At 52.8% G+C, this 23,131-nt stretch overlaps 1 protein-coding gene across 1 annotated transcript in view; it reads left to right on the top strand.

Annotated features, from left to right (window-relative positions):
* The window catches only part of Trim62 (tripartite motif containing 62), a 31,333-nt gene extending 9,064 nt beyond the window's left edge, over positions 1-22,269 (top strand). Inside the window, exons 3-6 of the mRNA XM_027937260.2 lie at positions 5,182-5,277; positions 9,716-9,972; positions 10,700-10,815; positions 19,911-22,269. Coding sequence (XP_027793061.2) covers positions 5,182-5,277; positions 9,716-9,972; positions 10,700-10,815; positions 19,911-20,461 — 1,020 coding nt within the window. The 3' untranslated portion in view covers positions 20,462-22,269. The remainder of the gene's footprint in view (positions 1-5,181; positions 5,278-9,715; positions 9,973-10,699; positions 10,816-19,910) is intronic.
* Positions 22,270-23,131: the final 862 nt, after the last annotated feature.

Here is a 23,131-nt window from a genome sequence, read left to right as displayed (position 1 = left end):
AAAATCTTTAACATCAGGGACCCTGTCTCCAGCCCATGGTAGCCAGTACAAAGCCCAATTCTCAGTGGTGCTCAGAAATCACTTCTGATTTGAGTTGACTGGGAGGCAGAGGCGCTGAGCAGTTTTGAACTTGCATTTTTAGAGTCTCTCAGAGCCTTGTCTCTCTTACTAGCTGTGTGACCTTAGGCAAACTGCCTAACTTCTCTGATCCTCAATTTCTACTTCTATGAGATGGAGGCAATAAATGCATCAACCTTGTGGATTGTTGTGAGAATTAGATGATGAGATGCCCAGGAAATTCAAACCCAAACCATGAGCCACTCCAGCACCTCTGGTCCTGAGTGTCTTCTGTGGTCATGGTCTCAGTGTTCTTCCCCTGGGTTGGCTTTGTTATGTAGGAGTTTATCAGCAGGTTCCTATTCCTGTCTGACCTCTCTACTGGGAGGAGACTTTCCGGTTTACTCTCCCACTATAGAACTATGTGGCCGGGGGCCAGTCAGTCAGTCCCTCTCCCTGGACTTCAGTTTCCTGTTCTGGCAATTGTAGGGGTTGGGCCAGATGGTCCCTCCAGCCCCTTCCTGCTCTTGCCATCTGAGGAGGCAGGGAGGGGCCACTGGACACAGCACGAGGTGAGGACATGAAGGCACGACTGGAGGCCTCATATGGGGCAGTGACCACTCCATCCCCCATGCGCTGGGCGCTGCCAGGCTCCGTACCCTGGAAGGCTGAACATTGGTTCCTCTTTCCTCATTTCACCCTCCAGCCCTAGAAGTTATTTATATTCCCAGTTTACAGGTGAGAAACGGGGGCACTGAAAGGTTCCATGACATCCCAGGGACACGGCTGGTGAGTGGCATGGTAGAGCCAGCTTTTAACCCCGATCTACCTGGAAGGAGATCCATGGGGTGGGTTGGGGCAGAGCTCAGACAGCCTCCTAAGTTCTCTCCCCTGGGCTCTAGGGTTTGGTTTTCCTAAGTTGGCGGCTCCATACCTGGCCCACCTGGGGAGAGCTGCCTGCCCTGGGCCTCTCTCCCCTTCCACCCTTTCAGCAGGGAGCTCAGACCCATCCAGCCTCCTCCCTGGGCAGTTCATCTTGCAAAAGCCTGAGGCTGGTCTGTACCTGCCTCTGTCCTAGGTACTGAGAGTGTGACAACCTCTCTGGCAGGATCCCTCAGGAGCCAGCAATTTGGTAGGGAAGATGAACAGGTCACCTTGCATTAACATGAATTGTGTGCCACAACTGTGCACCCAGAGGTGTGTCTGATGACAGTGTCCCACAGTGGGGAAAAACAAGAGTGTGTGAGCATTCTGGACAGCGGGTACAGCGCACGCAAAGGCCTAGAGAAGAGCATTGCTGCAAGATGCTTGGTGCTCTCCAATAGAACTTTCTGGAGTACTGGAAAGTTCTGCATCTTCATTGTCCAGTGCAGTAGCCGCTTGTCCCATGCAGCTATCGAGCACTTGAAGTGAGGCTAGTGCGACCAAGGAACTGAACTTTCTTTTGTTTTATTTTAATTAATTGCCATTTAAATAGCCACATGGGGCTCGTGGCTACCATATTGGACACCACAGATCTGGACCAAGAGATAAGGCTGGAGAAAAGTGGAGCCCGAGGTGAAGGGCCTTGAACGCTGCCCTCAGGCCTTGTTCCCTTCTTTCCTGATAATGTAGAAATTCCCTCCCGGGGAGGGGAAGCATGTCTCCTCAGCAAGGAAGAGCAGGTCTCGGATTCTCCACTCTGTCCGACGTTCACTGTGATGTGTCTGTGTCCCTGTCTGTCTCCCTGACTCCTGTATGTCTCTTGGGTTGGGACTTGCCCCTCGTCCCTCTCCCCATCCCAGACACAGCAGCATGTGAGGCCCAGGACATGGAATGGGTGAATGAGGGTGCTCTTGCTCCTGCGGTCCAGGAGGAAGGCCAGCTCTCCTCATTCCCTGACTCCAAAATCAAGGAGAAATCTGTCCACGTCCCTCAGATCCTGAGCAGTGTGAGGAACTGGCCTCCAGCGTCCCTTCTCAGAAACACAGAAGAGCTGCCTGGGCGGCTGGGTCTGACGTGGGCCCATGGGGACGCCCCAGGGGAGAACTGTAGCACTCGGCCCATCTCCTCCAACATCTGCCTCTCGGCCAGCCCGTGTCCCAAGCTGGGCCTGGGGAGCCCTCGGCACGTGTGCGAGTCCATGAGGATGCCTTTCAGCTATAGTAATGGAGAGCCGACCGCAGGAGCTGAAACTCCACGGAGTGTTCCTTCCCTAAAACACTCCGTAGGAAGGGACTCAGGACAGCCAGCATGCTGGCAGTGGCCACACTTACTCCTGAGAGCTGACTGTGCCATCTCTTCCCAACTCCACGGCCAGTGACCTCAACAGCAATAGCTTGAGATCCACTCTGGTGGGAGCATCTATACCATGGAAGTTGGCAAACCTTAGTGGAGCTTTTTTGATCTTTCTTTCTTTTTCTCTTTTCTTCCTTCCTAAAAATCATGTAGTCTAGTAATGGTGTGGCTAGTCTTCAGGGACAGGGACCCACACTTCTGCCTTTTCTTTTCTTTTTTTTTTTGGTATTGGGGATCTAACCCGGGGACTCTCTGCCACCTCTGAAATACATCACCAGGACTTTTTAATTTTTTAAATTTTGAGACAGGGTGTCCCTAAGTTGCTAAGATGAGCCCCCCTTTTGCAGTCCTCCTGGCTTAGCATCCTGAGTTGCTCAGATTCCAGGTATACACCACCATGCCTATCCTGTCTTTCTTCTACTCTTCTAGTTTCATCTTGTGACTTCTGTCTTTACCTTTGCCTCATGACCTGAGATGGCTGTTAGAGTTCCAGCCATTGTGTCTGTCCAGCCATTAAGCTCTCTTTTGTCACAAAACATGCTGCTCCCATTTTTCTCTTACTCTTGTTTTCATGAGTAGACTCTCCTCATCCTTCAATGTCACCTCTCATGTTACCTCCTTTGAAAGCCTTCCCTGACCAACTTTGCTAAATTCTCCTCCCGACCCTACACTTCTTTATTTTCTCTAGCGCACAGACCAAATTGGTAATTATCTTGATTTTTTTTTATTTTTCCTGCTCATTGTCTTCTTCACCACACTGAAAGATCTCTGTGGGCAAGGACTGCCTATGCCTTGTTCTGTCAATAAATAGTTGTTAAATGAATAAGCAATAGTAAGCAAAAATAATTTTGTTTTTCACATTCTTCCCTTCACATGTAATGGCCTTTCTCCCAGATTGCTACCCAGTGTAAAATTAGTTGAACCAGATGTTGCTGAGGATCCTCCCTGCTCTGATGACATGAGTGAGCGGGAGATGAATATGAACTGGTAGATCAGCCTCCCTGGTACCTCTCAGCCCAAGCTGGTCAGGGACCCCGGGCCTGCTCAGAGGCTGTTTCCACGGAAATTCATTCACACAGAAAACTTTCTTGAGCCCCAATTCAATGCCAGGCCGCTGGGTACAGGTCACAGGCCACAGGGAAAGGAAGCATCAAGCGCCTGCTCTGGAGGACTCACAGGCTAATATGGGGAGGAAGCTGGGACAGATAGGAAGAAAACTGTCTATGATACAATGGCTAGGGGCTCAAATTAGTGCAGACAGCGAAGTGCAGTGGTGCATGTCTGTAATTCCAGCAACTCAGGAGGCTGAGGCAGGAGGATTGTAAGTTTGAGGCCAGGCCTCATTAACTTCGTGAGATCCTGTCTCAAAAATAAAAAGGACTGAGGATGTAGCTCAGTGGTAAAGCACCCCTGGATTCAATCCCCAGCACCAAAAATAAATAAATAAGTGCAGACAGCTAGACCTTATGCTGGGGAGCACCTAGCATCCCAATCTTTATCTGGCAAATACTGATTGAGGCCCCTGCTAGGAATTGTTCTGGGCACTAGGATAGAGCAGCAATCAAGCCAGTTAAGATTCCTGCCCTCATGGAACTCCCATTACATTGAAGGAAACAAGCAGGAAACACGCAGGCGAGTCAACAAGCAAGGCCATTCCAGGCAATGGGAGGTACAGTGAAGACCCTGGAGCTGGGAATGTGACAGAGGTGTAAGCAGATGCCACTGTCCCTGGGGTGATCCCCCAGAGATGGCAACGAAATTGATAAGTCAATGATACAAAGGAGTCACTTTGAGAAACCCTGATGGTGAAGGGACAGCCAGAGGAAGCAGCAAATGCAGTGTCTTTAAGTTGGAGGGAGTGCAAGGTGCTGGAGGAGCAGAGCCAAACTCACTGTGGCCGGAGGGGAGTCCTAGGGTTGGATGATGGGGACAGCTGGGGCCAGGGTCAGGGGAGGGAGCACAGGATTGACTCTGGTGCCAAAAAACACAGCAATCCACATGAATTAGGCAATGCAGTATTGCAGTATTTCTTCAGTCAAAAATTAATGCAAAAATTCATAATGAGCAAAATATCAAAATTTTAAACAAGGCCAACATTCATTAGCCACTCCTTGCTAAGACACACTGGAATTTCAGACAAAGGAAATATAAGTAATCCTGATCATGTTTTTATTTCAAATGGTGATGTATTGTCTAGCATAGATTTGTTCATAATTATCTTGGGTGTCACCACTGTTGCAGACATGTCACTTGGCTTCAAGATCATGGTCTTCAGAACCAGATGTCCTAGTTCTCATTCTGACCTTACCCTTACATGCTTGGTATGCTTTGTGGCCAGTTTCTTGACCTCTTTGTGCCTTTTTCTTCATCTAAAAGTAGAATCATAGTGCCTAGCTTAGGGTTACCCAGAAGCTCCAATGAATTAATAATAAGCCAAGTGCCGATAGCAGTGTCTAGCCCGAGCTGAGCGCTCAATGTGGGTAGTTATCCGGTTTCCCACCTTGCTTCCCACCAAAACCTTGCTGCCTCCAAAGGTCTACTCCCAGAAGCAGCAGCTCAGGAGGGGCAGAATGGGGAAATGTGTGTTTGTGGCTTTTGCAAAACTCCTGGTGGGAACAGATTCTGGAGACATTTACGATACAGACCCTACAGGACTTGGTGGTTGAAATGTAACCGGGATTGACTCTGGTGCCAAGACAACACAGCAATCCACATGAATGTTGACCGGAAGCGGGGCACAAAGCCAGTGTAATGCCCTGGCGTCTAGGAGGGCTGGACCGTCCATCACCGCTGAATACCTGGGCACGTGTCACCCAAGCCCCCAAGCCGGACCTGTGTGTGTTTCAGAGGGAGCTGAAAGAGCAGCTTCAGGCCCTTCAGGACAGCGAGCGGGAGCACACGGAGGCGCTACAGCTGCTTAAGCGACAGCTGGCGGAGACTAAGGTGAGCCAGCTGGGTGTGGAGGCGGGGCTTAGAGGGGCGGGGTCATCTCAGAGAGGGGGCGGAGCCTCTGTCCACCCTGGGGCTTGGAGGGGCTGAACCTGGAGTAAGAGGCAGCCTCAGGGAGGAGGGGGAGGTTTCTGTAAAAGTGAATCGATGGGGACTAGGAGCAAGGAACCCACTCCCAGATGACAAGGGGACTGAGCTGGGCCCTTTCTCCCTTTCCAATGTGGATGGAAGTTGCAGGTGAGATCAGAGACTTTCGGAAACCTCCAGAATCCTGAAGGGCTGGGAAAATGTACCCAGTCTCCTTTTGTTCCGCCCTTATTAAACATGCCCATTGCCCAAGGAAGCCACCCTGAGCTCAGGATGAGAGGGAATCCGAGGGTCCATTTCTCTCAGCCAGCGATATTCTCCTCTCTTCTCCCCCATTATTGTTTTTCTTCACTGACCTCTTCCTCCCTTCGCAGCCAGCCCTGGTGTCATTCCCCCTCTTGCACTCAGGCCACAGAGATGTGGACACAAAAAAGTTGTACAAAGCCCTGCAGTCTGGCTACAGCGTTGAGGATGTGGGGAGTTTTCCCTTGACCTGAGAGGAAGAATGTGGGTTCTGGTCCCACCACTGACTTTGGGTAAATTGCACACTTTTCTGGGTCCCCAGCCTTCCTATCCATACAGCGAGGATCTGCGGGGCTCCATTCAGAACCTCAAGACTACAAGTCCCCCCTCCCTTACAAAGTGACTCTACATGAAATCTAGGGGCAGAAAGGAGCCTTGGAAATGCCCTGAGCCTCCAGAATTCAGCCTGGGGCTTGCAGAGGCCATTAGAAACTCACATCTGTGCCCCAGCATAGCCACCAATCCACTGTGGGGTCTCAGGAGGGTCATGACATATATTTCTTCAGAGAACATTCCGGAATGCCTCTGGGTATTGCCTCTTAGTGGGAAGGAGATGAAAAAGTCAGAGAACTATAGCCTCCTTGCTTCTTGCAGCCTCAGTTTCCCCAGCTCTCTGGTAATTCTGTACCCTGTGCTGAGAAGCAACTCAGAGCCTCTCTGGATGAGAGGGAATTCGAGGGTCCATTTCCCCCGGCCAGCGGTATTCTCCTCTCTTCTCCCCCATTATTGTTTTTCTTCACTGACCTCTTCCTCCCCTGCTTTCCTGTCCATCTGTATGCCTCTGGGGGGTCCTGTGGGGCCACCTCCCCCTCCAGTTCCCCCAGCCCTGCTTCCTGTCTGGACTGGGGTATTTATACAAGAAATGCCTATGGAGACTTGGAGGTCATATTTCACCTGGTGCCTGACTTTTGCTTTCCTATGGCGCCCGCCCCTCCAGTGACCCAGCCTGGGGCCTGTCTGATCTCCCTCCCCCGGTCCTGTGTTTTCCTTGGTTGACCCTGAGGGTGATGCATTCTTGGAAGGGTGTTTTTCTAAAAGGGCCATAGCTCCCCCAAGCCCCTGGGTGTTCCGGGGGGCATGGCGGACCAGGGATGGGAGCGGCTTTCCCAGCCAAGGACTGAAAGCAGGCCCACAAGGCACGCCCATTGGGCCGAACATTCCTCCATGCTGAGAACTGTGCTTCTGCTTCAGTGTCTTACCAAAACCCACAGAATGTCACCTCCATCCCAGCAGGACTTGCCAAAACCTAGCACAGTGTCTGACATACAAACTGTATTTGTAGAAAAAGCAGTGGGAGGGAGGGGGACTTTGGAAGTAGATGTTTTTTAATCCCAATTTTATCAGTGAGGTCACTGAGGCACAGAGAGGTTGAGGGACCAGCCTGAGGCCCCACAAGCTAGTAAGTGGCCAACAGGGCGCTTTCTGCCCAGTTTTGCAGAGCCCAGTGCACATTCCAGCCTCATGCTGGGAGGTCTCCGGGGTGCCCTCGGCAGGCCTAGGGCTTTGTGAAAGTCAAGTGGATAGATTGGGAGGACCCTAGGGGACATGCTCAGAGCTCTTGGGGTGGCCATCAATCTGATGTGCCACTTCTGGGCTGGTCTTTCCCTGCCTCCACCTCTTTTTCTACGTATTCTCTTTATCCTGGGGACACCGGATCCCCATTCTGGAAAGAAAATGGACTCTCTGCCCAGCTGTGTGAAGTGATCATGAGCAAGGCCCTTTCTCCTTCAGCCTCAAGTAGCCCCTGACTGCCAGCCTTGTGCTAGGCCCTGGGGTGGGCAAAGGGCTGAGAAAAATGCCCTGGGGGCTGGGGCTGGGGCTCAGTGGTAGAGCGCTTGCTTAACATGTGTGAGGCACTGGGTTTGATTCTCAGCACTACATATAAATAAATAAAATAAATGCCCATTGACAACTAAAAAAAATTAAAAAAAAAAAAAAAGAAAAATGCCATTCCTACTCAGGAAGGGTTCATGCACAAGTTGGAGAGACAACGTGGAAGACAATGTATTAAGAGAGTTTATAAAAGGCTCTGGGAATATCTAACTCCCTGAAAAGTTTAAAGGAGGTCTCTCGGTGGGTAGCTTTCAAGCTGGGTTTTATAGGGTGAGTAGGAATTTGCCAAATGAATAATGGATTGGGAGGGGTCGTTCTAGGCATGCGGAAGTGCCACGCAGCGATGTTAGGGAGGTCAGTTGGGACCAACTTGACAGGAGCTTTTGGATCCAGGCTAAGATATTTAGCATTTTGCTGTCATCCAAAGCCAGGGAAGGTCCTTAAACCCAGTATGGGCTGTGACCCAGCTTGCACTTGAGAAGGACCACTGGCAGTGAGCTTGTTGGCAAAGACTGGAGTTGACTTGGGGACTGAATGAGTTGGAGGGACGTGTTGGAGAGAGAGTTGGAAAAGTGATCCTGCGCCAGGCCCAGCCCAGCCATCCCTATGGACTTTGGAGCCAGCCTTAGAACAGTAAGCATTAGATAAAGATGAGGGAGAGATGGGAAGGAGCTGGCCTGGATGTGTCCCGAGAAACCTGGGTGGAAGAGGAGGAGCAGCCAGAGATGGGATGCAAACCAGGACTTCCAACAGCAGAGGGTGGTCAGCAGGCAAACACTGCAGAGTGGTCTGGGAGGAGCCAGACCCAGTGGCCATGGGGCCTGGGGGCCTTTGGAGGTTAGCTCCAGAGGTTGGGGGAGGGAGATCCCATGCCCCCAGCAGCAGCAGCCTCAGCCTCCCTGGGTGAGGGGTTCGGGGAGGCCAGTGGCAGCCTGGTTTCCCATCCCCAGGCTCTCCTCCATCCCCTCTTTGTCTGCCTGGCTCGCTGGGTGGGCATGCGCAGGGAGGCTGGCCAGCTGCCAGCAGCTCTTCCTGCAGGCGGGCAGCCACCACGGGAGGGAACAGGCCCTAATTGAGCCTTTGTGGAGCCTCCCACAGAGCCCAGGGCACTGAACACAGTGGGGTCTCTGACTCCGGGAACTGCCAGCCAGAATCCTGCAAAGTGAAACTGCAGAGGCAGGCCCCACATGCTGCCACATCCTGTGTCGCCTGACTCTCAGTCTTTCCCCAGGCCGCTCCCTCCACCTCTCCCCTGACCCCCAAATGGTGCCTAGAGCTTCCTCAGGCCACCTGCCCTTGGGGACTCCCAGGACATACCCATTAATGGATCCCTTTTCAATAACCTGGCTGTTTCTCCGCACCTGGGACCCTGTCCCTGGGGGCAGGAACAACCCGTCACATCTGTTCACCACAGCCCTGCGATCTCATTTGTATTAGTCCATTCATGGGTTGGAAAACTAAGGCTGACAGTGCTGAAGTTGCCACAGCTGGAGACAGAGCTGGGACTATTACCCAGGCTGTGGGACACCGAAGCTGGTGCCCTTCACTGCCCCGTGCCCTCTTGAGCCTTGCAGTACCTGCATGGCATTGAGAACCACCTGTCCACACTCACCTGCCCTGGCAGAGACCCTCACTGTATTCTTGTTCCTTAGCTGGGGGAGTCTCAGGGGTGGCAGATCAGGGGAGTGACCACCAAGGTCAGCCACACACTTTGCAGTTTATGAAGCTCTCTGACCTCTGTGATCTCCTTGTGAGTCATTATAAAGAAAAACTAGGGCTGGGGGTGTAGCTCAGGGGCAGAGTGCTTACCAACAACCCTGAGGCCCTGGGTTCAATCCCCAGGACACAGGAGGGAGAGAGAAAAGGATGGACAAAAGACGTCATTCCAAAGTGTCCCCTCTCCCTCCCCCAGCTTCCCTGTCCCTCCTGCCTCAGTGCCAGATATCTGGGCAGAGTCCTCTTCCCTCTCTGCCCGCTACAAACTCATTGTTTCACCTGGACCACGGCCTTAGTTTCCTAATGGGCCACACTAACTGCTGTCCCCGCCACGCCAGGGCTTCTGTACCAGCATCCTCGAGTGCCTGCCGTGCCCCCTGCACAGCCTTTTCCCACCCTCCCTCTCTGCAACCAAGGCTCCCGGCTTCCTCTTCTCACCTGGATTCCCCTCATCTGCGCCCACTGCCATAACCCCTGACCACTGTCCCCGCAGTCTTCCACCAAGAGCCTGCGGACCACCATCGGCGAGGCCTTTGAGCGGCTGCACCGCCTGCTGCGAGAGCGGCAAAAGGCCATGCTGGAGGAGCTGGAGGCGGACACGGCCCGCACGCTGACCGACATCGAGCAGAAGGTCCAGCGCTACAGCCAGCAGCTGCGCAAGGTGCAGGAGGGGGCCCAGATCCTGCAGGAGCGGCTGGCAGAGACCGACCGGCACACCTTCCTGGCCGGGGTGGCCTCCCTGTCTGAGAGGTACGTGCCACCTGGGCGAGGCGGTGGCGGTGGAGACAGATGGGTTGTCAGCAGAGAACTCGATCATGCATGTCTCCATCGATCATTTATGGAAGACCTACTGTGTGCCAGAGCTTGGGCTAAAGGCCCCATGCATCTAGACTATTCTGTGTTTAATATATCCTGCCAATAGTGTACAAGTAATAGCAATATCTGTGATCACGTGGTAGGTACCTGTATTATATCTTATGTTCTTTATGTTATATAGTATATCACTGTCATCCCCATTTCACACATGTGGCAACTGAGGCACAAACAAGCCAGATCAATTGGCCAAGATCCGTCGGCTAGGTGATGGAGCCAGGATTCAAGCCCAGGCTTCTCTGGCTTCGAGGCCACCCTTGATAATAATACTTAGTTATTGGGATCAACACTGGTCACAGCCTCATGCCCGTGGCATTGGCCCTGAGCCATACACTGTGCTAAGCATTCTGTCCGCTGTGCCATGTAACCCTCGTGACAATCCTAGAAGGCAGGTTCTAGCTAGTGCCCATTTTATAGATGAGAAAACTGAGGGTAATAGCTAGAGAGGTCGGCAGTGGCACAAGCAGGCACCTGTACCTGAGTCCCACAGCCTTCTCACTCATGACCTCACCCTTTGTCAGCTGCCCTGAAGGTGGCCATGGGGCCCCAACACCGGGCAGGAACCCAGTCCCCCGTGCAGCCTTCTCTCCTGCTGTCCTTCCAGGCTCAAGGGGAAAATCCACGAGACCAACCTGACATACGAAGACTTCCCGACCTCCAAGTACACGGGCCCCCTGCAGTACACCATCTGGAAGTCCCTGTTCCAGGACATCCACCCAGGTGAGGTTCCCTGTCCCTCCCTGAGAGGCTGGCAGGCGGGTGGGGGGCACAGGTAGGAATGGTCTCTGATGGGCTGAAGCCAGGCAGCACATGGTCCCAGCCCGCTGGGCCCCAGGTCCTAAACACAGTCTGAGGGAGGGAACCCAGGGTGCCTTGCTGAGCTTGCTGTGCCCCAGGACCTGTGCTGGGCACTGTGCAGTTGCTCATCCTGAGGGATCCTCAGAGGACCCCGTGAGGCTATTCCATCCCCAGGGAGCTGCAGGTGCTCCTTCACCAACGACAGGGTCACCTCTCAGTGACCCATCTGGGGTGAAAATGCCTTTAACAGCTCACCTGCAGAGCGTCCCCTTAGCAATGCACCAAAAGAGGATTATTGGTTGTTTCTCCTTGGGATCATGTGACTAACCGGCCCCCAGTTTGTGCCTCTGCCCAGAAACACCCGAGTGTCATACCACATGTGACCAACCCTGGGAAGAGATCAAAAGTCAAAATTTGAAATACATTTCTCCTGAATGCCTATCGTTTTCACACCAACATAGGTTAAGAAAAAACATCAATTGGGGGCCTTCTGTACCAAGGCCCTGGCACTCCAGCAAGTCACTGGATACACGTGGTACATATCAAGCCCCTTTCTCATACCAGACACTGTTCTAGGTGCTAGAGGTGGAGTAGTGAGCAAAACAGACAAAAATTCTTATCCTACAGGATAGGAATTACATTCTAGGGTATGAGAAAGTAAACAAAAGTGAGTAAGTAAAACAAAAAACAAATACACATAGTGCATTGTGGTACATTAGATGCTGATAGGAGAGAGATTTTAGATAAGGGTGAGGGCGTGGAAGAAAAGACCTGAAGGAAGGAGGGTGAGTCATGTGGGTATCTGAGGGAAGAGGGCTCCTGGCAGTGAGAACAGCAAGTGCAAAGGCCCTGAGGCAGAAGCATGACTAGCATGTTCAAGGAACAGTAAGGAGCTAAGTGTGGCTGGAGTAGAGTGAATGAGAGGGAGAGTGAGGAAAAGGTCAGGAAGGTGGCAGTAGCCAGACCATAAGGGCCCACAGACCAGCGTTATAACTTTGAATTCTATGTTGAATGAGAAGGGAACCATTGGAGGTTTGGGACAATGAAGTGACCTGAGCCTACTTAAGTTTTAAAGAACCCCTGTGGCTATTGGGCTAAGAATCGACAGAAGGTGATAAAGGGCAGAGGCTGGGAAGTTGGATGGGAGACCATTGCATAACCCAGGTGAGTCCACTTGGAGCAGGATGGTGGCGCTGGAGGGGGTGAGAAGTAGCCAGATTGTGGATCTATTCTGAAGGGCCATTCAACAGGACTTGCCAAGAAATTTGGCCTCAGGTGTGAGAGAAGGAAGATAGAGAGGACAGGATATTGGCCGAAGTGTCTGGAAGCATGGAGCTGTAGCATGTGAGGTTGGCAGTGCCCACTGAACACCTTGTGCTGACGTTTGAAAGGCATTGAGACCACAGGTCCGCGGTCCAGGAGGAAGTCAGGCCTGGTGTCATCAGCCTATGGCCAGCATTGAATGGACGGGATGGGGTCACCTGGAAAGTTAGGGTAGGGAGAAAGAGAGGGGGGGCCACTGTAACATCGGAGCCTGAGGGCGTTGCTGTAAGTCATGGAGAGGAGGAGACCCAGCCAAGGAGACCGAGAAGGAGCAGTCAGACGGGCAGGAGGGCAGCCTGGGGGTGTCCTGGCAGCCGGGCAGAGGAAGCATTTCCAGAAGGAGAGTGGTTCCTGGTGGCAGAGGCTGCTGAACCAATCATGGGAGAGCCCCAAACAGACCTTCCTCCAGGTTTACCAACACCGAGATTGTCGGTGACCTTGGCAAGAGCTATTTTGGTGGCGCAGTGGGGCAAAGGTCTGACTGGAGCCCATCCAAGAGAGAAGTGGAAACAGCAGGTGGAGACGACGCTTTCAAGGAACTTTACATACGGGAGGGAGAGGGACTGTTGAGTGGCTATTTTTGTAAGGGAGAAGGAATAGCAGCCTACTCATGGGTTGATGGCAAAGAGGCAGTAGAAGGGCAGAATCAAGAGGCAGAAGCCGGATGCAGTGGTGCACGTCTGTAATCCCTGTGACTCAGGAGGCTGAGGCAGGAGGACTGCAAATTCAAAGCCAGCCTCAGCAACTTAGGGAGACCCTGTCTCAAAATTTAAAAAAATAAAATAAAAAGGGCTGGGGATGTAGCTCAATAGTAAAGCACCCCTGAGTTCAATCTTCAGTACCAAAAATAAATAAATAAATAAATACCAAAAAGAAGGAGAGAATTGTGGAAGCCACGGCCTTGGATACCATCCCTGGCGTGATCTGCTGCTTGCCAAGGGGTGGCCTCTGCCAGGAACTTACACAGTCTCCAGAAGCCTGGAAAGGGTGGAATATGGGCAGCAGAGCAGAGTGGGAGCTTGCAGGAAGCATCCCTGATGGCATCACCTCCCCAATGAGGTGGGAAGTGAAGTTGTCAGCTGAGATGAGGAGGAGGTGGTAGGAGGTTTGCAGAGAGAGGAGAAAGCAGGTTTCTAGTGCATTAGCCGACCCTGGGTCCGGGAGGTCAGTGCTTTCCTGCAAACCACACAGCTGCACCACAGGGCAGATTCAAGCCTCAGGCAGTGAGGACCCCTGATTGTGCCGGGGTCAGCACCTGCCCTTGAGAGGTGAGATACAGATAAAGGAGGGAATTCCCCCTAAGAGGTAGGTACCATCATGAAGAAACTAAGGCACAAAGCTGTTAGAAGCCTGTCCATGGTCACAACCTATAAAAGGTACAGCCAGCCTTTAGACCCCCAGGTCAGACCCCAGAGCCTGTAACCTTACCAATTAAGCTCACTCGCCATTCTCTAGCCTGCGGGCACCTGGGAAGACTGAGGTTCAGAGAGGCTCACTGTCTTTCTAAGGTCACACGGCAGTCAGAGTTCTCCCACCTGTCTGGATTATTCTTTTACTCTACAAACAATAAAAATCCTTCAAGACATCCTCAGGAGTCAGGAGAGAAAGGCAAGCAACCAGATCTCAAGAGTCCAGTGGGACAAGGCTATGACCAGGGACTCCCAGGTACCATGGACACCCAGAAGGGGCAACAGGAGGCTGTGGGTGGAGTTGGCGGGAGGCTGGGCAACAGATGATGTTTGAGCTGAGTGCTGAAGGCTAAGGAGTAGGGGTGGGCAGGGGCATGAATGACCCCAGGGCATTCACAGTTGAGTCCCTGAGGGATGGAGACGCGCTAGGACAGTCACTGAGAGGGTGCTGGACCACAGAGCCAGGCTCCCTGCAGGTGACTGAAGGCCTCGCCTGATATGTCCTTACTGACCTCCACGGAGTGATGCAGGCTCAGAGACGGTTCTCTGCTCTCCTCTGCTCTCCGTGGGAAAGGAGGCAACAGCTGGAGGAAGGGTCCACTTTCTAGCAGCCTGGGTAGGAGTTCTGGGCTGCCCTCCTGAGGTAGAGGCCACAGCATGCTCCCACCCCTGGGGGAACCCCACACAGGGACCAGGAGATTGAGGGCCACCGGAGGGAGGCAGGAATCCCAGCCGCTGTTCTCCTGAGCCACAGGTCAGGGGAGCCCCTTGTGCAGGAGGCCTGGGAGCTCTTAGCCTCAGTGTCCACCTGCTCTATCCCTGTCTGCCCAGAGAGGCAGGCTGGCACCTCCTCCTGCCGTTCAAGAGCCCCCTCATCCTCCCATCCATATCCCACTCAGCTACACTGAACCCCCTTCAGGTCTTAAGTGAGCCCTGTTCTCCCTCCTCACACTCTTTAGAGCCTCACGCACCATCCTCAGTCCTTATGGCCAACTCCTGCTTTTCCTTCGTGTCTTAAACACCTCTGCGAGAAGCCTTCCTGGGTTTCTCCACAGGGCCTTGCTTAAGCTTTCCTGGTCTCACTGTTTGGCCACCATCTGTGTGGCTGTCTCTCTCTCCAGACTGTGAGCTCTGAAGGCTCAGGGCCCAGGGTTGATTCATCCCCAGCAGCCAGCACAGTCAGTATGTGTTGATGAATGAAGAAGAGGATGAAGCAGAAGTCCACTTCTGGAGGAAGGGTCCATTTTCTAGCAGCCTGGAAATGGACCAGGCCTATCATAGGTGCTCAGTAAACCGCTGAGAGAAGGAACTCACTGTACAGTATAAGACAAGTCCCTTCCTCCCCTTAGCCTCAGCTTCCCCCTCTGAATGACAGGATGCCTGAATTCCTTTTGGGCTTCTTCACAAGTGAGCAGACACATGGGGAATTGCTGACTGCCCAGCGGCAGGGTTTTTCCACCTTCAGTGCCACTGACTTTAGGCCTTGGGGTCACTGTCCTGGGCACAGCAGGATGCTTAGCAGAGTCCCTGGCCTCTAGCCACTAAATGCTGTAGCCCCGCCCCCTCATCATAACAACCCAAGGTATCTCTGGACGTGACTTAATGTCCCTTGAGAAGCAAAACTGCCCCCGCCAAACAGTGCCTGAAGTCAAGCTGAGGCAGCAGCTGCGTGCCCCAAACATCCCACCGGGAGCAGAGGCCCGGACTTCAGAGAGCAGTGATCCTGTTGGCTGGGCCCCTTCCTTTGTCTGTGAGGCCTGTGAAGTCACTCTGGCTCCTCTGCCAGCACCAGAGCCCTTTATGTCCAAATGGAGCGGTGCCCCTAGGGACCTAGCCCACAAGTTCTAGCAGCTTCCTGCCTGCCCCTCCCCTATGGCCCTGGCTTCCTATTGGGTCATTGGAGAACCCATCTACCACCTGTCAGGCCCCTGCTCCGGAGCTCCCCCCACCCCACCACCCCCACCCACCCCTGACCTCACTCTAGGAAGCCCTCCCCTCTCTGCCCTCCCCTACCTGGCCCGCTCCCCAGAGGGCCAAGCAACCTATTGTCCCAAGGAACCAGACACTGCTCCTCTCCCTCCTGCTGCCTCCCCACTCCCACCCCACCCCCAGGCAGCCCTCTCCCCACCTCCTGCTCATCTGAACCCAGTCATTTTGAGTCCCAGTGTGTTGACTGCCTGACCAGGGGACCCAAGGCAGGGCACCCCCATCTGAGCCTTAGTTCCTCACCTATACAACAGGGAAAGTCACATTGGCTTCCCAGGTTACATATGAGAATTAAATTAAAATTGGGGGCAATAATCCTATAACTTAGTAAGTACTTGGCCCTCTGATGGTTCCTCAGTCCTGCTGAACAGGCTTTCTGGAGCCACGTGAAGGAAAGAACATGATGTGAAAAGACGTCAGCTCACGTTCTAACTCTGCTTCACCCCAGGTGGCAACCTGAGCAAATCGCTTAACTCATTTGAAGAGCCTCAGTTTTCTCTTCTGGAAAATGAGGGTATAGTAATTTGTGCTCTTAGGACTACTGTGGGGTCCCCACAGGTAGAGGGTATGCAGATGTTTTGTGGTGCCCGCTCAGGCAGCTGCAGGCTGAGTGTAGGTGGGAGGACTCGGGGACCTGAGGCCTGGTTTTAAATGCCTGGCTGCAGAAAAGAGCTGACGTATTTCCTGTCCTGTCAGGCCTGTGCAGCTGGCCCCGCTGTCCTTGAGAACAAAGAAACAAGCCATGGGGCTGCCAAGCTGCCCAGTGGTGGTGTCAAGCTGTGCCTCTGGAGGGCTTTCTTTGTGGTGGGTGACTAGAGACCAGGACACATTTCCTGGGGCCTCCCTAGTCCCAAATGCCATTTGACTTGGAGGTCTCAGAGAGGCTTCAAGGACCAAGACACATGCTCAGCTCTCTGTGTTTATAGGTTCAGAGTCCCACGACCTAGAAATGAGCCCAACCTGTAAGATAGTGAGCCCAGAGGACTGCCTTTGTAGGATCTGTCACCTCTCCTGAGGGTCAAGAATGGATGAAGGGACTGCCACAGGCAGGGACTGACTTCCCAGTGGGGGAGAAGGTGTTGCCATGCCCCCTCTGGCCTTGCCCTTGGGACTGGAAAAGCCTCCCTAGAATCCAAGCAGCTCTCCCTAAGGAGAACCCCAGGCCTCGCCTGAGTCCTACCCAAAGAGTGGCAAGCCCTGCCCTCCTCCACCTGCAGGACTGGAGGTGGGGATCAGGATTTCCTCTGCCCTGCGGGTGCCTCTCTTTTCACCTTCCCAGAACCACGGGGAGCCCTTGGAGCCCGTCCCAGTGGCTCAGAAGTGAGTGGCCCATGTGGCCCTGGAGACTTGAGAGTCTGAAGCTGTTTCCAGGCCTGCCTGCCAGTTTCCCCCCACACCCAGGTCTTTCTGCTCCAAGCAACTCTCGTTTCTAGCTGTTGCTGGTCCATAATCCCAAACGCCTCAAATAGGAGGGCCACGTTCTCCAGGGCACTCAGAGCTGTGGCCACCATCACCCAGGCAGGGACTCGCCCCCCCCCATCCCTCCCACCCCTCTGCACAGACACATCCCACTGCCCGTAGGGGTGGCCCATCTGCATCTGACTAAGTTCTTGGCTCCCTGGCCCCCCTCCACCCACACACTCCTCCACCTCCTCCCTCCCCACCCCTCTGTGGGAATTGCCCACATTCCAAGGGGCAGGAGACTTCTAGCTCTGACCAGCTACCCTGGGACCAGTCAGACTGTGGGCAAAGCCTTCATCTAATGACAGCCAGTGCCTTTCATCTCCTGGCTCCTCTTCTTTAGGTCCCGGATGGAGAATTTTTTTTTTTTTTTTGACCCCTCTGTTTACAGAGTCACTGTTTGCATATAGCCCTCAGGTTCCCAAGAGTAGGAGAGAAGAAAGGAAAGTAAAAAGCTGAGTTTACTCCTGACAGAGATGGTGGCAGGAGCTTGCTCCAGGCTGTGGTCGGCTTGTTAGTGGGTGAATGAACAGGAGCAAGGTTCAGGGATGGGCATTACTCCCAACAAGGACAGTCACCATCAGTGAGCCATTTTATTTCTCTGTGTGTGCGCAGCCCACAGAGGCAACAGAATTAGGGGGTAGAGTGCCAGCCATGTCATCCTGTCCCTGCTCCACCAGATAAGGAAGGCAAGAGGGAAGTGGATGGTGAAGTCCTTCACCCTGCGGAACGTGTGGCAGGATCCCCTCCTCCCACATGTCCTCTCCTCTCTCTTGCTCTGTCCTGGAAATGGCCATGGGACCTAAGGGGAGCAGATCCCAGGTTCCCCTCCCCTTCTGGCTTGTTTATCAGCTCCCTGGGGAGACAGAGTAAACAGAGGTCTTGACAAGAGTTCTTGAGACTTGAGATGAGACCTGCTAAGCCGGTATGGCCAGCCCACAGGCAGGTGACCCAGCCTGCACCACCTGCCCAACAAAAACAGGGTCAACCTGGTTTGGTGAGTATTTCCAGAAGCCTGGCCTGTGCCAGGTCCTGTGCTGAGCCCTGGGCACACAGGGGAGGGCCGAGGTCAGGAGGATCCAGTCCTTACCCTCCTGGGGCAAAGATGCGAGCACAGGGACATGGACATGGCTCAAGAATTTCAGAGGCAGGGGAGCACAACTCCTAGCCACCAGGAAGACCCCAAGGACAGGCCCTTAGAGAAGAGCCCCCTGAACCTGGTCATGCCAGCAAAGAGGAGGCAGGAGAGGGAACTGTGAGGCAAAGGTTTTGGGCCTGAGTGAGGTGGGGCAGGGTGAGAGATGGGCAGCAGGGAGGGCCGGGCCGGACTGGGCTGGCATTGCTCAGTCCCAGCTCCGCCAGTATCTGCTGACCTGAGAAGAGTCCTGACTCCTCTCTGGGTCTCAGTTTTCCCCTATCAAATGGAAGAAGTGGCTTAGAATTAGAGATTGTTTACTTTTTCAGACACATTTTCTACTTTTCATATTAAATAATTTGTAATGTTACAAAAGTCATATAATCTCATCACCATTTCAAGTATACATGTATGTGTACACATATGCACACTATACATACACACATATTTATACACATACACTCACATAATGGAAAATAGAAGGAAATTATTTATAATAAAATATTTTATATGTCAACGAGTAGAAGTTCACTCAGAACCACATTAGAAAACATAAGTATTCCAGTGCTCACATTATAGGTAAAACACCTTCTGCTTCAAATGCAGTCCTATATAGACAGATTTTTATCAGTGGTCTTGCCCTTAGAGATGTATTTTCCAGAAAAGCGAACAATTCTTAGTTAAGCCCCAAACAAACAAACAAAATGTAGCCAGGTGCAGTGGCACACACCTGTAATCCCAGCTACTTGGGAGACAAAAGTAGGATCTGAAGTTAAAAGCCACCTTGACAATTTAGTGAGACCATATCTAAAAATAAAAAAATAAAAAGGGCTGTGGGTGTAGCTCAGCAATAGAGCCCCTTGGACTCAATAAAAAAGAAAAAAATCAGCCAGGCACATGCCTATAGCAGCTCTGGAGGCTAAGGCAAGAGGATTGTGAGTTCAAAGCCAGCCTCAGCAATTTAGCGAGGCCTTGTCTCTAAATAAAATATAAAAAGGTCTGAGGATGTGGCTCAGGGGTTAAAGCACTCCTGGGTTCAATCTGCCTTACAAAAAAAAAAAGAAAGAAAAGTCAGTTTTCCCTGAGTTTGGTAATTGTATTCCAAAATATACAGTGTATGTACAGTATGCAAAAAAAAAAAAAAAATTCATGTTTATACATGAAATGGAGTTTGTAGTTTCAGATCACTATAAAGGAGACTTCATCCACATGAAGGTGTGGTGGGACATTTGAAAATCCCTGGTGGGGGATGTGATGGATTGTCCTGGTCATTTCATTCTGTGGTCCCTGGATCCCTCTTATCAGAGACAACCCGAACACCCTCACAAATTCCCACATTACCCTCTAGGGGGCAGTAGCACCTGAAAAATCTTTAACCAACCTCCCTGGCAGCTCTGAAATTCTGAACCTCATTCTCGTTAATTCTACAAATATTTGTGGAGTGCTCACTACCTGCCTTGCCCTGGGCATCAGGCAGTGACCAAGCAGCTATGGCCCCTGATCTCTTACAGCCTATGGAAGGACCTTAGCCATTACCCTTCCTTTTTACAGAGAAGGAAGATGAGGCCCAGAGAAGACAAGCTTATATTCAAAGTCACACAGCAGATCAATGGCCTCCTGGGGGCCCCCCAGAATCCTGTATGCAGGGAGACACCGCACAGTGGGTTCTCTCTGCTGACCTCTCCCTCTTCCATCCCTCACAGTGCCAGCTGCTCTGACCCTAGACCCTGGCACTGCCCACCAGCGCCTGATCCTGTCTGATGACTGCACCATCGTGGCCTACGGGAACCTGCACCCACAGCCCCTGCAGGACTCGCCAAAGCGCTTTGACGTGGAGGTGTCGGTGCTGGGCTCTGAGGCCTTCAGCAGTGGCGTCCACTACTGGGAAGTGGTGGTGGCGGAGAAGACCCAGTGGGTGATCGGGCTGGCGCACGAGGCCGCGAGCCGCAAGGGCAGCATCCAGATCCAGCCGAGCCGCGGTTTCTACTGCATCGTCATGCACGACGGCAACCAGTATAGCGCCTGCACCGAGCCCTGGACGCGGCTCAACGTCCGGGACAAGCTGGACAAGGTGGGCGTCTTCCTGGACTACGACCAGGGCTTGCTCATCTTCTACAATGCCGACGACATGTCCTGGCTCTACACCTTCCGGGAGAAGTTCCCGGGCAAGCTCTGCTCCTACTTCAGTCCCGGCCAGAGCCACGCCAACGGCAAGAACGTGCAGCCCCTGCGCATCAACACTGTGCGCATCTAGTCCAGGCCTCCTGGCCGCTGCAGCCAGCAGGAGCCCCACCTGCACACAGGGGCCCGGGCCCAGGCGCCTCTGCCTGGTCACACGCAGACCTCAGGCCACTAGTTCGCCCTGGGGCCTCCGTTGCCCTGTGTGTGACATGGAGGTCTTGCTCCACGAGTCCTAAGCTCTCTTGAAGCATTAAAGTTCTGTAAGCTCTGACCTTGATGAGGATGTGACATGGCTTCTCCTCAAGGCAGCCCCCACCCAGCCCTTATCCCCAGCCCCTCAGAGAAAGGGCACTACCTCCCTGTGTCTCCTCCTGCCCAGCTGCCTGGCCTTGGGATGTGTCAGATGTGGTCAGTAGTTGGCAGCCTGAAAGACACAGAATTCTCAAGTCTCATGGCCTAAGTCTTGCCCCTGACCAAGCTAGTGATGGTCATTTTACCCTTGACCGCAGCCCACCAAGGACACAGGCAGTAGCTGGTCCTAGGGTTGTCACAGAACCCCCCTCTTAACCTCCACTCACCTGTACCAAGAGCTGTAAGGCTCCACTTTCCCCACTGTTGTACAAAGCAGAGACCATGCTGTAGCCTGTGGGAAGGCACCAAGTAGTTGAGGCCACATGTTAGTTACCATGTCACCACCTTCCTGTCCAAAATCTGAGGGCAGAATGAGGGCACCCTGGACCTAGATAGAGCACAAGCTAATGGTACCTGCAGGACAGCAAGCATCACTGAATGACAAAGGTCCCCAGCAGCTCTGGACTCTGGTCCAGCTACCCCTTGCAGCCAGGCCTCTGTGACCTGCTAGGGTACAGAAAAGCTGCTGGGAGCAGTTATTTTAATCAGGACCTGAGCACTGGGAGGAGCTGTTAGCTCAGACACACACACACACCCTTCAGACTTGGCATCTATCTCACTTAGGATCCTGCTGCAGAAACAAGAGCCACTTTAGCTGGCTGAATTAGGTAAGGATTCATTACCAGCTCCCTGGGAGTTTGCATCAGAAGGGAGCAGTAGAGTCCTTGCTGAATTTCCAAGAAAAATTCCCAGCTGCCAGACTCATCCTGAAATGACCAGGGAAGCTATCCCCCCCTGCAGGAAGCCACTGTATCAGAAGCCGCTGACTGCAGCACTGTGCCCCCTCTGCCACCGTCCATGCCAGCAAATGGATGTCCCGAGGCCTGCCTCTCCCACTAACTCAGGTCCCCAATCCATATTTCTACAAGGGATTTGCTACCTTTACTGCAAGGGAGTCTGGGAAATGTAGTTTCCCTCTTTCCAGCCCCAGCCATGCAAAAAGGGCACTAGAAGAAATTTAGCCTGCAAGCTGAGCAAGCCCATTGCATTTTCTGCCACAGCATCCATCGTGAAGCGCTCCTGAAAGAGGACTTCACCTTAAGCATGGGACCATGGGGTCCAGGAGAGTCCCCAGGTCTGCTATGTAGAAAAGGCTCCATCCCACCTTGACTTTGAAGCAACAGAGCCCGGAGGTGCCCTGCCCTACCTAAAAGCAGCAACCTGAGAATGTGCCTACAAGATTGCACTGATTTCTCACAAGCCCTGGCCTTTCTTTCTAGTCCTGAGGCCTCAACTCTGTACTTGGGGTCTCAGCACACCCATCAGAAAGGAGCCAGAAGAGCCGAACTTGAGGGGCTCCCACTCCCAACGGCCATGCACTCAGGCCTTCCCTGAGCAAGAGTAAACCTCAGCCCTGCCCAACCCCTCAACTCCAGAGTCTGGGCCTCCCCCAGCAGTATTTTTATTTAAAAATGTTTCCCATTTGTGAATTATGATAAATTTGTATTAAATTAAAGTTACAGGACACCAGTGGTCAGTTCCATTCATTCTGACAAACATAAAGACCCACTTGTCCCATCCCAGGGAGTAAGGGTATGTTAGAATGGCCAATCCACAAAGCACCCCTGCCGGGTAGATGGCATTCTGCTCATTCTTCAGAGAAGGCAAAGCAAGTTCAAGGGAGAGGGTGTGACTGCCAAGAGTCCTAGAGTCCACACTAGAAAGAACCGGGTTCTAGGCCAATACACCACAACTCTGTCACCAGCCCAGGAGGATCAGTCTTTGCCTGGGACATCAGGGATATCCTTGGGAGCAGGCAGAGAGCTCACAAGACAGTGGCAAGTCTGATCTCTGGAACTACAAAGACTTGGCCTCAAGTTCAGGCTCCATCACTGTGTGACTTTAGAAAAATGACTTACACTCTCTGGGTCTTACTTACCCCACAGGGAAAATGGGAATCATAACACCAACCTCACATGATTTATTGGTAAGCTATAAAGACAGTGCACTTGGGTAAGAGTCAGTGTCTGGAGCGTGTGGGTTTCCTGAACCTCTGTACTGGCTCTGTCCCTCTTCCTCCTTGTGCCCTGTGAGGAGTGTGGGACCATGGGGTCCAGCAGAGTCCCCAGGTCTGCTATGTAGAAAAGGCTCCATCCCACCTCTGATTGATGGGGACGCAGCCTGGCCAGGAGCCAGGGTCCCGCACATGGGCACAGGCTGTGCATGCTGGCAGCAGCAAGACCCCAGCCCCTCTGCATTTGTAATGCAATGTCCTTGGGACCAGAGTCCTAGGCCCAGCCTTGGCTTGTCACGTTCCATTCCTCCACCTCCTTACCTGCAGGATGAGGGAGGTGAGACCCAATGCTCTGAGGCACTGGGTGGATCTCATTTG

This window comes from Marmota flaviventris, chromosome 10, assembly GCF_047511675.1.
Source record: "Marmota flaviventris isolate mMarFla1 chromosome 10, mMarFla1.hap1, whole genome shotgun sequence".
NCBI lineage: Eukaryota > Metazoa > Chordata > Mammalia > Rodentia > Sciuridae > Marmota > Marmota flaviventris.
Note: the sequence above shows the minus strand (reverse complement) of the source record. Positions and strands in the feature narration are given on the sequence as shown.